Genomic DNA, 15,999 nt, shown 5'->3' with positions numbered 1-15,999 from the left:
ATGGCCCTCTACCCACTGCCCTTGCAAGCTGGAGCAACAGCAGGAGCAGCTGATTTCTCATTTGCAGTTTACCTATGCAAATATAATTTGACACATGTTCTCTAACCTACCAGTTTTCTTTTTGCAGAAGGTGATCTCTATGTAGTTTCTGTGCTGCTAAGGAATACTTGAAAATGTGTGCTTCTCTGTGAAGAGCTGCGACACCAGGGAGAGGATGCAACACTGGGAATGCAGCAGGGTGCCTTGGCTTTCACTGTGAAACCAAAAGCACTGCTGATGTCTCCATTTTCAGTCTTATTTCACTTGCCTGTAAAGCAGTTTGGAGTCTTAAAAGGGCAAGGACTCTCCAGGACAAACCTGTACTGCCTAGAGATTAACACCAGTGGTTATAGTTAATTGATCCCTGGCCTCCTTCCCAGTGTTCTTCTGTAGTTGAGAGAAATAATTCTCTCTGTATGCAAACAAACTTGGTACTTCCTTGTACGCTTGACTGACATGGCTGATGTCTGCAACTGAATTAACTTGTTCAATGCCTGGAAGCTCCTGTAGGTGGAAACTTCCTGTGCTGCAGTTGGGGAATAAAATTTCCAAAGGCTGACATTCAGGGTTTGTTTTTTTTCTTTTTTCTGTTGGAGATGGGTTTCCACATCCAAGCAGGTCATGTGCCAACTCACTTGCCTAAAAGAGGAAAGTACCATATCTGAAAAAGCTTCACTTTCACCTTCTCCAACACTTACAAAAAACATTTTGAATTTTCTAGTTTCCCAGAAGAAACATTGATGAGGACTGTTTTCAGGTGCTTTTTTTTTTTTTTTTTTCCCAAAGCAAATATTGCTAGTTAAAATCGATGTGCTGTATTTGCTGCCACATTCGTGCCCCTCGCATCCGCTGATCTCCACCGCCTCACCTCCCCACACCTGCAGTGCGTGGCTCTGCCTGGCGGGCGGTGGGCGCCACGCCCCGTTTCCACCAGCCGCTAACGGGAAGTTTTAAGGCAGAACTGGACCTGGACGCATGAACTTGAAAGAAAACACGACGCAGCCCTCGCCCCACCCCAACCTGATCCGCCTGACGTTAATGTTAGTCGCTGCTATTAACATGACGTGGCTCCCGGTGCGGGGGAATCCTCCTTCAGGGAGAGCGCGGCGCTCACGCGGGCCACATGCCGGCGGGGCTGGCGGCCGTTTTGACCGAGCGGCCAAGGGGCAGATGCGCGGCGCAAGCGACGGGACACCGGCAACGGCCACTGCAGCCCCCGGCCCGGGCTCGGAGGCGACACCACCAACGCGGCTTTCCCACCGGACGCCGGCAACCGCGGGACGGGGCCCACAGCAGCCAAGCCGGGGCGGGGCGGGGCCGGGCCGGGCCGAGCCGCCTTCCTCGGCGGGAGGGGAAAGTGTCGCCACCTGCCGCTGGTGGGACCCGCCCGTCCTCTTGGTATTTACGGGAGCGTTGCGGCTGGGTGTCGCTTGCAGCCGGTGCTGGGCAGCGGCCTCTTAGCGCTATGAAGGGTGATGGTATTGAGAACCCGGTGTTTGAGCCACCCAGCCCCAACATCGGCCGCCAGCGCCAGGCGAGCGGCCCCGGGGCAGATGCCAGTGTCGCTGAGGCTGAGGAGGGGCCCTGCGGGTGGGGCCGGTGCACCCCTAAGGCTCTGCAACTCTGCAACAACCCGGAGGGCTACTTGGCGGCCTATAGCTTCCTGGCTATCTTCCAAGGTAACTTGTCCCAACCACTTTGTGCAGAGCTGCAGATCTGCTGCCCTTCTCTCAACCTCCCCTGTGGGACCTGACACATGAAGGCTTTCTTTTGCCCTTGGCATGTCTTGTTCCCCATCTTGGAGCTCTGGTAGAAGCCAGGTGGGTTCCTGGGCTGTGGAAGACAGGAGAAAAGTGGTGCTGATTTGGGTAGTGGCTAAGGTGAGGCAGAGTTCCTCCAGCTGCCCAAGCCTTGTGCTGTTGCTGAAAAGTGACAGTAGTGGCTTTACTAGGGAAGAAAGTACCCTGCTGCCCTGAATGGGGAAGCTGGTCATGCAGTATTATTTTCTGTACCTCACTCTGTTCTTTCTTGTCTTCTTTTCCCACGTACCTTTTTTACCATTGCTGAGTTCTTGGTGTCATCAGCTCTGTGCTTCATGCTTTCGTTTGTATTGTGTCACCATTGCTCACAGGGAAATAGCGTTCCCTATGTGCCTAACAGGTTGAGACATATGAACCAGGGAATAAAACATATGATATAAACCAACAGACAAAACTGTAGTGTCCTGACATGTACTCTGTTACCTGCCTGACAACAAAAAAGGTGCCTTGGCATAGTTGTGTGGGATTTTGAGTAATTGAGACAGCTTTAAAAAAAAAAATCTGGTTTTATTCAGTGGATCCCAGTGAAGCCATCTTTCTAACACTTAACTAATGGCTTAACTTCGGGGAAACCTGAAGTTTATTAATTTCTGTTGTTCACCTTCAGATATCCTTGTCCATATTTTTGGTTTTCTGTAAGAAGATTTATGAGTTTGTTGGCAAGCCTTAGGCTTAGAAAGTAGTAATAATGGCTGAGGGGAAGCATTAGTGTACCAAATGTACAGAATTGAGGTTTGTAAAGCTTAGATATTTGTCCATTAAACGGAGCTATTGCATTAATGTTCAGAACCCTTTGACTTTATTTGACTAGCTAGAAGAGAAAACTGTGTTTCCTGGAAAGTTGTGGGGCTTTAAAGCTCATCCTTGTTGCTCATAAAGAATGAAACTGCTGTACGGGGGTGGTGGAAGAAGAGATTCAGTGCTAGAAGAGCAGGCAGCCTTTGACAAAGTCATGTGGGATATGGATGGCTGTGTTCCTGCCTGGAACCAAACTGAGGTAACTGGCATGGTCTGAGGAGAACTGAGTAGCAGGTTCTGCTTAAAACCTAGGAGGATCTGACTGTCTACAGCTGGTAGAACCAGGAGGTGATTACTGTTACAATTGTCTTGTTGTTACCTGAAATTTATATTCTCGAACATAGTAAAAACAAAGGGAAGGGTGGAAGAATTTCTTACATAGCAGATTTCAGTGGCAGCTGGGTAGTAGAAGGCTAGAAGGTCATGCATGTATATCTTTGTAGCTTAAGAATGCAGACAGGCAACCAAAAATGCCCTGAATGTGACACTGAAAAGTTTCAGATTATATTGCACTAGGCAAAACATCTTGAACATTTCTAGCACTTCTAAATTTGCTATAGCAATAGTTCTTAAAATCCAGTTTGCTATGCTGATCTAATTGTCTGCTTAGGTGAATAATGAATTCAGTATCATTTAAATTTTTTCTTTTATTAGTAGTGTGGATAGGTTCCCAGGTTTTATGGCTTCTAGGATATCATTAAAAATGACAATTTAAACTACAAGTAAAAGACAATATCTTCCAGTTCTGTAATCAACTAGCAACATAGCACACTTACTTCATGTGAATGTTTTAGAGTCTTAGTAAATGTTTGAAGTGCTGGCAAATGTGAAAAAAAATTGTTTGTTCATTCCCTCATACTAGTATTGTTCTTTGGTCAATGCTCCTATTTAAAAAAAAAAAAAAGGAAAAAGGAAAAAAAAGCTGCTGAAGGTATAAATAGGTATAAATAATGGCAGCAGAGGAACACCTGAATACTTTTGTTAATCCTATGTGAGTTTAAATGTGGTGGTCAGACTGAAAGGTGAAATTGCCATCCTTCTTAAAGAGGCTGTAGTAGGTTATTGGAAAATTAAGATTGTGCCAAGAGCTAGCTCCTTATAGAAAGCTGAAGTGTTTAGCTATAGTGGGGATTGCGCTTAAAAGAAAATAGCTGGTCGATCACAGATTTGGAGGATTTCTTTAATATGTAGAGCACTGTAGGCAGATCTATTGAAGTTCAGCCTGTGTAGTTGCCCTTCTGGATAGTGCAATGCTTGTTGCAAACTGATTTAAATCCATTGCTGTCCCCAGTCATCTGCAGTGGCGTTTTGTGTTGTTTTTTGTAAGAATGACAGTAGAGAATCATGTCTGGATTTTAGAAGGAAGAGTAGCTGTAGGGTCTGTGTCATAAGAAATGTTCATTAGTCATCTGTGAGGTTACAGAACTTTTAATTTTATTTGCAACTGTGCTTCCAAGACTTCCTAACTTTTTTCCAGGGCATATATTTTATTACAGGCACAGTTTAGTTAGATTACCATGAAGCTATCTGGCACTGTTAAGAAGTATAACTATTCGTCTCACTTGTAAGAGAATCCTATTTTGGAACTACTAGAAGTAAACTTCTGTAAGTTTAACTACTGGTTGTTTCTTATACAAACAGAATGTGAGGCAGGATGGGGATTTCAACTTAATATCTAAAAACAACACTCCTGTAAAAATGGACAGTGTATACAAGCATGCTCTGGCAATTGCAGCTCAATTGCTTCTGCTTTTGGATCAGGTTTTTGGAGTTTACCTGTGCCTAAGAAGGGCAGCTTGTGCAAGGCCTTTTCTCCGGATTGTTTGATACTTGTGCTTCAGTGAACTTCAAGATTCAGGAACCCAACTTTTTTCTCAGTTAATCTCCTCAGTTGCTCTGAAACAGTTGCAAAGTATTTTCAGATAGCTTTACACTTTTTTTAATTATAGGAGAAAGATACCTGTTCAAAAGCCTATTTGTATCTTCCCTTTGTGATGGCAGGAAGGAAATTATGTTTGTTTGGCAATCATTATTTGAAAGCTATGTCTTGAATTTGCTTCAGTTGTAGCTTGTATTCTAATACAAGTAATAATCTTGACTGATTTCCTTTTAATTTATGCAGTGTCTTGTCACACTGTTACGCATTCTATTTGAAATCTATCTGTGCTTCAGACTGAATCTGGAACTTTGATATGTGGACAGAGTTTGAGGCATAGTATTTTGCTGACTTACTACTTGAGTTTTGAATCTTTAATGCCCACAGGAGAGAACAAAATTGAACAGGTCCTGTGCAGTTTGGCTGACTGAAGTTGGCACTGTATCAATCCATTGTACACCTGAAGTTTGAAGCTAACAAATATCTTAAAATGTTGCTTTGTAAATCTGTTCAGTTCAACCCTTCAATCTCACAATGGTAAGTTTACCCTTGCAACTCTATCAAATTAAAGTACCTTTGACTAATTTTTTTTTTTTTTTTTTTTAGGTATTGTGGTAAATGGCCTGATTAATGTTAGTATTTCAACAATTGAGAAGCGTTATGAGTTGAACAGTTCCCTCAGTGGCTTAATCTCTGCAAGCTATGACATTGCTTTTTGTATATTGTCACTGTTCGTATCTTTCTTTGGAGAAAGAGGGCATAAACCACGATGGCTTGCTCTCTCAGCATTTATGCTGGGGTTGGGCTCACTCATATTTTCATTGCCACACTTCAGTAGTGGAAAATACCGCTATGGAGCTAAAGTTGAAGGTAAGCTTATCATTGTTTTGAAAATGATTAAAAAAAATCAAAACCCAAACAAACAAAAAATAAAAAAGCCAAGCCTCTCAGTTGTGATTTGGTGCAACTCTTAATTTTGTACAACATAGTTAATCTCTAAGTCTTAAAAATAGGGTATTATTTCTAACACAGAAAATAAAATGATTCTCTGAAATCTCTAAGTTCAAGAGCTGTCCCTCTGCACAGTGAACTTTCTTTTTCAGAAGAGATCTGAATGTCAATATCTGTTTTCACTCATAAGCAACATTAGAATAAAATGCTCTTTTGACTTGCATTGATGAATGCTATTAAAACTCACTTTGAGTGAAAAATGGTCTGGCATTTTTTTGTGAATAGGAAAGCAAGTTAGATCAATGATGTAGAACAAATGTTAAAGGAAAGCTGTTAGACCTGCTGTCTTCTTGTTGGAAGGTGACTAATAGTTCAAACCCCAAAAAACTGCAACATGTAAAGGCATCTTGAGTAATTTATTAACAGATTTCACTAAGTTATTCTAAAATGTTGATTAAAACTTGTTTCTTTGAAATAAATAGGAAACAAGCAGTACTGAACTATACTGAACAAAACAGTGCTGACGTTGTGGGAGTAGCCAGATCTTGGATCTTACATATCTTTTTCTCATAAAACAAGACTTTTAAGTGCAGTGAGCTTAATTTATAGTTAATTTACATTTATAGTTAGTAGCTGTTGTACATGCATTTAACTTTCTGTTTTAATTGGTTTATGCTAGCTGTTCACGCTCTTAAAGTTGTCTTGTGATTGGTTTACTTAATCTTGCACATGCTCTGGCAGGTTGGCTAACACATTGTAAATATCTTTTCTTGTACAAAAACATTCTGGTTTCCCATTATATTTTGGCCAAGGTCGTTCCAGTAACTCAGGATGACTGTCTGTAAGATAGTCCACAATTCCCCCTTTTTGTTTTTCAGCTAGCCATAGACCTTTCATATATTTTGCTACTGTATGTTGCACACATTGTAAGATACAAGGGACAAGCATTAATATTGCTAATGCAACCGTCAATAGAACTAAACCATTTTTTATTACATCCTTAATCCATGCTGTAATAGCCCAGTCATACAACCATTTGTCTAAACCCCAGTCTTCATAGGTTAATTTCTTGGTCATATCATCTAGCCTTCTGATTGCTTTGTGAATTGATTCAGAATGGTCAAACAAGTTCATGTGACACATCCCATCAAAATCTTGACAACCATGTGCTTGTCCTAACAACAAAGATCTATGGCAGCATGATTTTGAAGCATAGCATGTCTAATTGAATCAACATCTGCTAAAAGCCTGGACAATGCTAAGGGGGTGGCATTAGTTTGTGTTGCTAACCAACATCCTAATTCATTTAGTGTATTCAAAGTGTTTGCTACTGCAACTCCAGACGCAAAAATGGAGGCCAATATAGTTTCATCCTGTTCCCCAAAATTCTGTGTTATCCTTACAATCTTTGTCAAAGGCGTGAATACTTCTTTTTCCTCTTTTTATGCATTAAAATGGTTGATGTGTTTGGAGATAACAAGGTTAACCTCCCTAAAGAACATGGCCCTCTTTTTATATGGGAAGGAATCCCTTGCCAGGCTCTATCGCCACAAATTAAAAATATTCCTAGGGGTAATTTCAAGGGGATGTTGGTGGCCTTAGATACATTGGGACTGGTATAATTACACAAAAAAATCTGATTGTGATATACAGCTGATGAGACGTATCACTTGCACGAGAGAGGTATTTTTTCCTGAATAATTGAAATATAGACAAAAATCCATTTTTACTGATCCTAGTAACTCAATTTCTTGGAGTTCCAAACCACCTTGTGGCGGGTCTACGATCCAGCCATCCCAATTATTTGTCACATTTTCACCACCAACCCACTGCCTCTTGTTTTTGGGGGCAGGCCAGGTGTCTAGTGGAACACTGACCAAGCATGTTGAAAAAGGATTGCTCAGAGATGCAGTAGCTGAACAGATAGAGCCTTGTGCTGTCATGTTTGCTAAAGTTATCCAAATATTAGTCTCTGGTTGAGAGGGAAGCCAAAAAGCATTACTAATGTCCAACAATACTAGGATGATGTTTACTATGCATTGTAATACCCACAACATTGTTGACATGCTGTACAGATGATCAGAGAGGCTATGTTACGTTGTCCCAAAGGGTTGGGACTAGTCAATTGTGGATCACTCCTCGTTGTTGTCATCTAGCTGTATGTCAGGTAGCAAATCCATTTCACCACCAGGTGCCGCTTCTGCTTCTTCAACTGTTTGCTTGAGCTTCTTCAGGAATGGTCTGCTACAACATGCAGGCACCTACTGCAAACCTTGATCTATAACGACACAAGCATAACCTCGACCCTATGTTATCAATTGATGTGGCCCTTCCCATTGACCATTAACTAGTGATTTGACCATAACATAGGTTCTTTCTAATTTAGCATGTTTTGGGTCATACTTGTAAAGTGTTTCACTACAGGGGGAATTTGGGCTGCACCACTTAGACATAAGTCATTCATCACATACGATGCTTTTTGCCAATCGGTTTTGTGGTAGGAGAGTGTATATGAATAACAAACAATGGGTGTTTGTGAAGCTGTAATATAGTTTACAATGATACAAACATTTCCAAGTGCTGCTGTTGTGAGATTTCATCCTTGTAGGAAACAGATGGCTTGTTTGGGGTCGTCCATCTCAGCTGGCTCTGACATTTGTAGTGAGGAGCTCCATCTAGTGGTTTGTCATGATGAAACCGTCCTGTATTTGATTATCTGTGGACAGTACAGACTGTAAAAACTGCAGATGCTATAAGCAATGTACTTTTAACTTTCTGTCTTAAATCTTATTGAAACATGTTTAAATTTGTAAAAGATGTCTGTCACAGCAAATGGGAAATGTTGATCTTCACTTGACACCAGGAAGATAACTTTATTGTAAAGACAAACATGGCAGATTACCCAGAAAGATTCTGCAGTCTGTATCTCAGGGTTGTTTCAAGATGCTGTTGAGTAAAGTCCTGAGCAACTTGGTCTGCATTTGGTTTTGGCACTGTTTGGATTAGAAGGTTGGACTAGGCAACTCTGCCTCTACCAACCTGAATTATTCTTTGAGTCTCTTTTTGTAACAGGATGTGAATGGTGTCTTTGGTAAAAAGAATTATCTTTGTTAATAACAAGTCTGTAGTTAGTGGGGTTCCTCAGGGGTCAGTATTAGGTCCAGTCCTGTTCAACATGTTCATCAATGACCTGGATGAAGAAACTGAGTACACCCTCAGCAAGTTTGCAGATTATGCCAAACTGGGAGGAAGGGCTGACACACCAGAAGGTTGTGCTGCCATTCAGCGAGACCTAGGCAGGCTGGAAGACTGAACAGAGAAGAACCTGACGAAGTTCAACAAAGACAAGTGTAGGGTCCTGCACCTGGGGAGGAATAACCCTGAGCACCACTACAGGTTGTGTGTGGTGCTCAGGGTTGGTCTTCTTTCCCAGGTGGACCTGCTGGAAAGCAGCATTGCAGATGAGGACTTGGGAGTTTTGGTTGACAACAGATTAACCATGAGTTAGCAATCTGCCCTTGTGGCCAGGAAGACCAATGATATCCTGGGGTGCATTAGGAAAAGTGTGACCAGAAGGTTGAGGGAGGTTATCCTGCTCCTCTACTCTGGTGAGGCCATATGTGGAGTACTGTGTCCAGTTCTCGGCTCCCCAGTTGAAGAAGGACAAGGAACTACTGGAGAGAGTCCAGCGGTGGGTTACAAAGGTGATTAAGGGTCTGGAACATCTTTCTTATGAGGAGAGACTGAGAGAGCTGGACCTGTTCAGCCTGGGGGAGAGAAGGTTGAGAGGAGATCTTATCAATGCTTATAAATATCTGAAAGGTACATGACAAGAGGATGGGACCAGATTCTTTTCAGTGGTGCCTAATGATAGGATGAGGAACATTGGGCAGACTGAAACATAGGAGGTTCCATCTGAATATGAGGAGAATCTTCTTTATTTCGAGGGTGACAGAGCACTGGAACAGACTACTCAGAGAGGTTATGGAGTCTCCTTCTCTGGAGACCTCAAAAACCTACCTGGATGCTTTCCTGTGTGATCTATTCTAGGTGACTCTGCTTTTGCAGAGTCTAGATGATCTAGATGGCCTCCAGAGGTCCCTTCCAACCCCAACCATTCTGTGATTCTGTGGGAGGTTCAGGTTGGACACTAGGAAAAGGTTCTTGACCCAGAGGGTGGTAGAGCACTGGAACAGGCTACCCAGGGAGGCAGATATGGCCGCAGGCCTGGTAGTGTTCAAGAAGAGAGTGGACAACACCCTCAGACACATGGTGTGAACTGTGGGGTTGTCATATGCAGGGACAGGAGTTGGACTCAGTAATTCTTGTGGGTCCCTTCCAACTCAGGACATTCTGTGATTCTAAGTCTTAGCCATTTGAGTTGAAATGTGTGTGGTGTGATTAGAGAACAGGGAGAATGACTTGAACACCTTTTTTCAGTTCTCTGTTCTACTGGAATCTTAGGTGTTGGATCAGTCATCTAGTGTTTGAGAGTTAGTGAATTTTCTCGGACACGAATTGGTCTTCTTTCCCAGAACATGCTAAGGACAATTGAAGACTAAAGAAAACTATAGCATTTGGTCACTAATGGTGGCAGAATGTGTGATCTGTGTAATTTGTCTGTTTTATTTTGTACCATCAGTATGTCTGTGCTTTCCTGTTGGTTTTGCTCTCTGAAGAGACTATCTGGTTAGTCAGATAGTGCTACCATTCTCTACACTGCTTGGTCTGCTTCTCTACACCACTTAGGTGTTCTGCAATACTGTAACGCCTGCCTCTAGAAACTAATAACTTAGTCCTCATTCAACATGTTCATTGAAGCTTTGATTGACTTTCCTATTTGAGACTTTAAAGGGAGGCAAATTTTTAAGTTTAAAAAGAAATGGAAACCAAGCTGTTTTTTATTTATCACTCCTCACAACCCTCTTTAAACTATTCCCTGTCCTTCAAAAGACCAAAACCCCACATACCACTGGCTGCAGTTTAAGATGGGGGTAAAACTAGTATTGACCTGTCTTCTAATTAATGTAATTGCTAAAGGAACTCACAGTTTGTTCTGCCTTCTTGGCTAGTATGTTGCATTAGATGTTAGGGATTATTTTGGCTCTTATAACTTGGATTCAGGTAGATGTGTTAAATTAAGGCATGCAAGAATGTTTATAATTACTAATTCTGTTGGATGGTATTGCCTTTAATGCGGTTCTGCTCTTTAAAATGCAGGTCTAATCCACTGCCTTCTAAAAAGGAAAACAAGTTTAATGAGAAAAGGTAGTTAAAAATGGTCAGTGGCTCATCTTAAACTTTTCCCAGAGCTTTGTTTATCTCAGGTTAGGCTTTTCTGATCATGTATAAGTCAATGCCTGCTCTTTCCAGCATTCTTGTGACAGCAGTGAACAGGCCGATGGATCTAATACAGGTTAGATTCAACCTGTGTCACCCTGCTAATCTGCTTAAGCCTTGGGCTGGTACAATAAGGGGATGGCATCAGTGGCTGAGGTAAACTGATAGCAATTTTTGACTTATGCTCGTTTAAACTGATCTCATAGTTTTGTGGTAAATTGCCTTTGCTTTTAAAATGTTTCTTGAAAACATGAAATATAGTCCACAATTCCACTAAGCAAGTGCCTGTGTACTGTGTACAAGAAAAAAGGGGTAGGGTGGTGTGGGTAGTCTGATAGCTGATGCAAATAAAAGGATTATAATTACATTAAAAGTATATTGATGATTATCTTAATTTTGTATCTGAACTGGACTATGTGGTTCTGAAAACAAACTAGTGTCATAAGCTTCTCTCATATCAATGTCAGGATAAATCTCCTAGGGCATATAAATTGATGAGCTAGAAAGCTGAAGGAGAAAGGCTCTAATCAATTAGTTACACAATGGCGTGGGCTTTTAGATTGACATGAACTGAGATATTGATAGTGGGGTGGGGATGTAGATTCATGAAGAACCACTGTCTGATAAATGGTGGCTTAGACTTGCCCAAGGCTAACATATAACTGCAAGTATATTCTATTATATATGTGCTGTACACAAATATGTGTATGTTAACAAGGTATTATAGGGCATGGTGTCCTTCTATAGTCAGTTTCAGGTGCCTGTATATAGTACAAAGTGAACCTGATTTGATACCTAATTTCCTGTGGAAAAGAGGAATATTGCTCAAGAAAGCAGATAGACAATAAATGGAAAATACACTTTAAAAGCCTTAAATTTAAAAGTAGTGATAGTAAAATGTTCCCCCTGTGGCTGCAGCATATCATTAAAATAAGGATTGTTCCTTAGTGGAAAGGAGGGAAGAGTGTAATAACAACTCCTCTTGAAGTGAGGTTTTTCCCATCCCTCTATGTTGGCCACTTTCTGTGCAACAGCACTGAATCACCTCTTGTGTGCTACGTGTCCCCACCACCTCTATGGAGCCGTTCCTTCTGGAGGAAGGTATGATAAAGCTCATGGATGCATTTATAACATCAGTGTAGACAGTTATCTTTATCTGCTGTGTGTCAAGCACTTCTTTGTGTTTTATGCCCTGTGAGTCCAAAGTGTGAACAAGCTTGCCCTTTGTTTGCTTAAGTAAAAAGTGTTCTCAAATGTAAAGGAACCTGAGGAAAAAACAATTTAATTTGTTGCAAGGTATTAAGAATTGATCAGTTTGCTCATTTGATCTGAAGGGTGCTATATTGGGTCAGTATAGCTTGTTTCCATCAACATAATGGGTCTGTCCTCTTCCTTAGGGTTGTATATTGTTCTGTGGAAAAACCTGGAAAGAACCATGCTTCTCTTTTTGATCTTGTCACTGAAAGTTGCAATGATAGCAAGAGGAAGGACTAGAGAAAACAAATGCCCTGTCTTCACTTCTTCTTTTCCCTCTTCATACTGCCAAATGTTACAGGAGCACACACAACCTTAGGCTCTTCTGCTTCCCTCTGTGTGTGTGTGTAAACAAGAACAGAGGGTTTACATTTACTTCATATTCTGGAGACAGGGCAGTGTGTGTTCTTGTGTACTATGAGAAATAGTGGTGTGGTTTTGTGTGGTGGTGGTGATTTTTTTTATTTTGGTTTTTGTTTTGGTTTTCATTTTGCGTTGGGGTTTTTTTGGGGTGTGGTGGTGTGTGTGTTGTGTGTTGGTTTGTTTTTTTTTTTTTTTTTTAGTGGGAAACGCTTCTCAAAATGGTGTAGAAAAAGGGAGGATTATCTTTGCTTGCAACTCTGATGATTGCACTTTCCTCACTAGCAGTCCAGCTTCCTTCAGGTCATTCAATCTGCTCTGTTACTTAAGAATGGAAATTGTTGGTGCTTCTCAGGATCATTATAAAATACAAGAACAAAATCAAGTATCTGTTACCTAGGAGTGCTTATTAACCTTTGGAATGACCATTTGACAGCTTTTGCATACACCTGGTCAGTAATGCTTTCAAAAAGCCAAAATATGTAGTTAATGCTATTTTGTTTACTGTCCTTCCTTTTTTGTGGGGGTGGGGAGGTATGATATCGCGGAAGGTTAGGGCACTGTCATATAGGATATATTAGTAGGGCTGAAAATGAGAGCCTGACACTAACAACACTTCATATGTAGTTTAGCTTTCAGTACAGGTTTTCTTCAGTTGGACTGTGAGCTAGATGTCATAATTTTCAGTCTTACTGTCTTTGTCTTTCAGACACGTGCCAAATTCCAGGAACAAGCTCTGCTAACTTCACTTGCAGTGCCAGCATGAAGTCTTCACTTTCCAGCTATCTGTATGTCTTTATCCTGGCACAGCTGCTGCTGGGAGTTGGAGGAACTCCACTATATACTTTGGGGACTGCTTTTATTGATGATAGTGTTCCAAAGCACAAGTCTTCCTTTTATATAGGTAACTTCTAAAATGGTTTGCAACTCATTGTCTGTATAGACCATAAAAGCATTTGAAAGACATTGCAGTCTATGAATTCCTCTAATTAAATTAATCTTGTCATTGCACATTGTCATTTATGTGCATAAAGTGTTTCTATATCAGTTACTCTGCAAGTTAGGTATCAGTCTACTGTAAATATGAAGTATTTTCCACAGTTATTTTGCAGAGCATGTTAAGGCTACTTTGTGCATGTCTGCAGTTTTTTTCCTGTCAGTAACTGAAAGTGATTAAGTGGTTTATGTAGCCTGCCTGTTAAGAACAGAATAAGTTGTAGCAAAAATTTACTTTACACTGCCACAGATGTTGAAAACTACTGTATATCAGGTCAGCAGTCAGACCTTACTGTATCCTTTACCAGTTTTATTTATTTACCTTCTAACAGCATGCTGTCCCCTCAGTTCAGGGACGCTCCTGTCCATCATGCGATCAAAGCAGTTCTCTAGTCACTTACAAATTTGGCACTTCAGGAGGAAGTACTGGAAGTATCTTTCCTTAGCTGAAAGTCAAGGGATTACTTAGAGACATGGAGGATGTGTTTGTGTTTCTGTGGGGGTTTTTGGAAGCTGAGAAATACTAATGGAATAGCAATGGTTTTTAATATTTCCAGTCAACATTCTCTGGGCTATGCACATTTTTGCTACCAAGTTCATTGCAGTCCAGGTGTGTTTTCTGTGGGTATGAAGATATTTGGTATTTTCCCCAGTTTATTTGCAAACTGATAAAGGTATGTTAGCTTTACTGGTAACTTGCAGGAGAAATCCAAAGCATTTTATATTCCTGAACTGTTTTCCAGACTACATCAATATTTTAGGGGACAAAACTGAAATAATCATCTATTTGTATGCAATTCTTACTTAATTATTCCAGGCAAGCCACTTCATTTTATGCCAATAAATAGAATAGTTGTGTATGTTAAATCTTAAATATCGAAGACAGCTTTTATTTTTGCTGTTTCTTTATATTGAGAGAGAAGATTACCACACTTGTTTATGAGGCCAGTGAAATAAATAGAGCAGAATTAGGGCTGTCTGCATGATTAGAGGATCAAGAAATGGCCTGAAAACTCAGGAGAATTGTGTTAGTGTTCATGCTTAGAACAGAGCAATACAATAAACTAATGCTTGTGTAATCTTTGGACAACTGCTGAGTTCAGAAGAACAGTGTATTCTGCCTAATATAACAAAACTGGAAGACAAGTTAGTGGACAAGTAGCTACATTAAACCTTAATTCCTTTTCTTGCTTTTATGGAGTGGATTTAGGATTTAAAATATGTTGCGTTACTTTGCCTGATTGCAAGAAGGCTTGTGCAAGGCAGCAAAAAAAAAAAAACCCAGAATTTTCTGCTAGTGTCTGTAAATAGTTGCTAGCATCTTACGCTATGAGCTTGCAACTCATAAATTGGTATTTTCTTTCTCTTTGGAAACTGCATGCATTTTAATGAGGACTGGTCTCCTCTTGCTGAACTGAGCCATGTACATCTGAAGCCAATGAAAAGCAGTTCTAAATGGTAGTTTAGGCTGATCTCTAGGAGGAAACAGGCATCTTCTAAACTAGGTTTGAAGTTCTGTAGGATGAACGTGTACATAGAAAGGTCTTATGACCATGTCATTATTTCTGATTTTGACTCACTGATACTTCAGTGTTCCCTTCTGTATCCCTTTCCCCTCCTGCACCTCTCCCCTCCCCCTCATCATTCTTTCTTGCTGTCTAAAGAGGGTGAAATAATGCAAAATACTCAGGATCAAGGCATTTTGCAAACAAATGAGAAATCCAGATTCTTCAGCCTGGGGAAGAGCGTAGCGTATCTTCAGTAAGGACCAATTATTTAGACAGATCTAGTTACTGTTAGTTGCAGAGGCAGTGCTTCTGCCAGCAGTGGTAAAGTTCCACAGAAATCTGGCTGGTATAGTAGGGAGACTATTGTGACATTGAGAAAATCTCATCCTAAGACCAAGAGAAAGGGATAGACCTGAGTGCTCTTTAGTAGGGAATGATTACACTCTAGCTTCTTGTCTTGGCACATCTAAAACCCAGCTTAAAATTAAAAAAAAAAAAATGTAGGCTCATTGTGGGCATGTACTGTTAACAACTGATGCTTGTAACAACATCACTTCATAAACTTTCACAAACTAGCTTATGCTTGTAGGTACAAGATATGCAAAAGGCAATCTAATGCCTAAAGATGCTGTCAGTGAAGTGTCTTTTGCTAAACCTATAAGTAGAAGCTTTTAATGAGAGCTGCAAATTTTCTTGTCGAGGAACACATTTTATCTTTACATGCTATAGTCAAAGTAATGACAGTGAAAGAACAGGATGAATTACAGAAACCATTTGGTCTGAAGTTGATTTGCAATTTTTCCTTAAAAGAAAGCCTTAAAAATATATGGTGAATTTGATGTATTTTCTCTTCTAGGAATTGGCTATGCCATGTCACTGCTGGGTCCTGCTATTGGCTATGTCTTAGGAGGGCAGCTACTTAATATTTATATTGATATCCAGATCCCAGAAAGGCAAGATACAGCTTAGTCTTTTGCTTTCTATTTTCTTTTCCTAATATTTCATATTAAAATATTCAGCTTTTCTCCATGTTAGGAGGATTAAGAGTTTTTGTTTG

The 15,999-nt window shown here is 40.6% G+C and overlaps 1 protein-coding gene across 3 annotated transcripts in view; it reads left to right on the top strand.

Annotated features, from left to right (window-relative positions):
• Positions 1–1,415: 1,415 nt before the first annotated feature.
• Positions 1,416–15,999, top strand: part of SLCO4C1 (solute carrier organic anion transporter family member 4C1) — a 33,572-nt gene continuing 18,988 nt past the window's right edge. Inside the window, exons 1-4 of one of the 3 annotated variants that reach the window (XM_082075106.1) lie at positions 1,416–1,718; positions 5,140–5,403; positions 13,148–13,342; positions 15,799–15,895. In XM_082075106.1, coding sequence (XP_081931232.1) covers positions 1,505–1,718; positions 5,140–5,403; positions 13,148–13,342; positions 15,799–15,895 — 770 coding nt within the window. In that variant the 5' untranslated portion in view covers positions 1,416–1,504. The remainder of the gene's footprint in view (positions 1,719–5,139; positions 5,404–13,147; positions 13,343–15,798; positions 15,896–15,999) is intronic. The other 2 variants (XM_082075108.1, XM_082075107.1) reach the window with 2 other exon arrangements.

Source organism: Streptopelia decaocto, assembly GCF_964273445.1.
Source record: "Streptopelia decaocto genome assembly, chromosome: Z".
In the NCBI taxonomy this organism is placed as follows: Eukaryota; Metazoa; Chordata; class Aves; order Columbiformes; family Columbidae; genus Streptopelia; species Streptopelia decaocto.
This window is presented reverse-complemented; position numbering and strand designations above follow the sequence as displayed.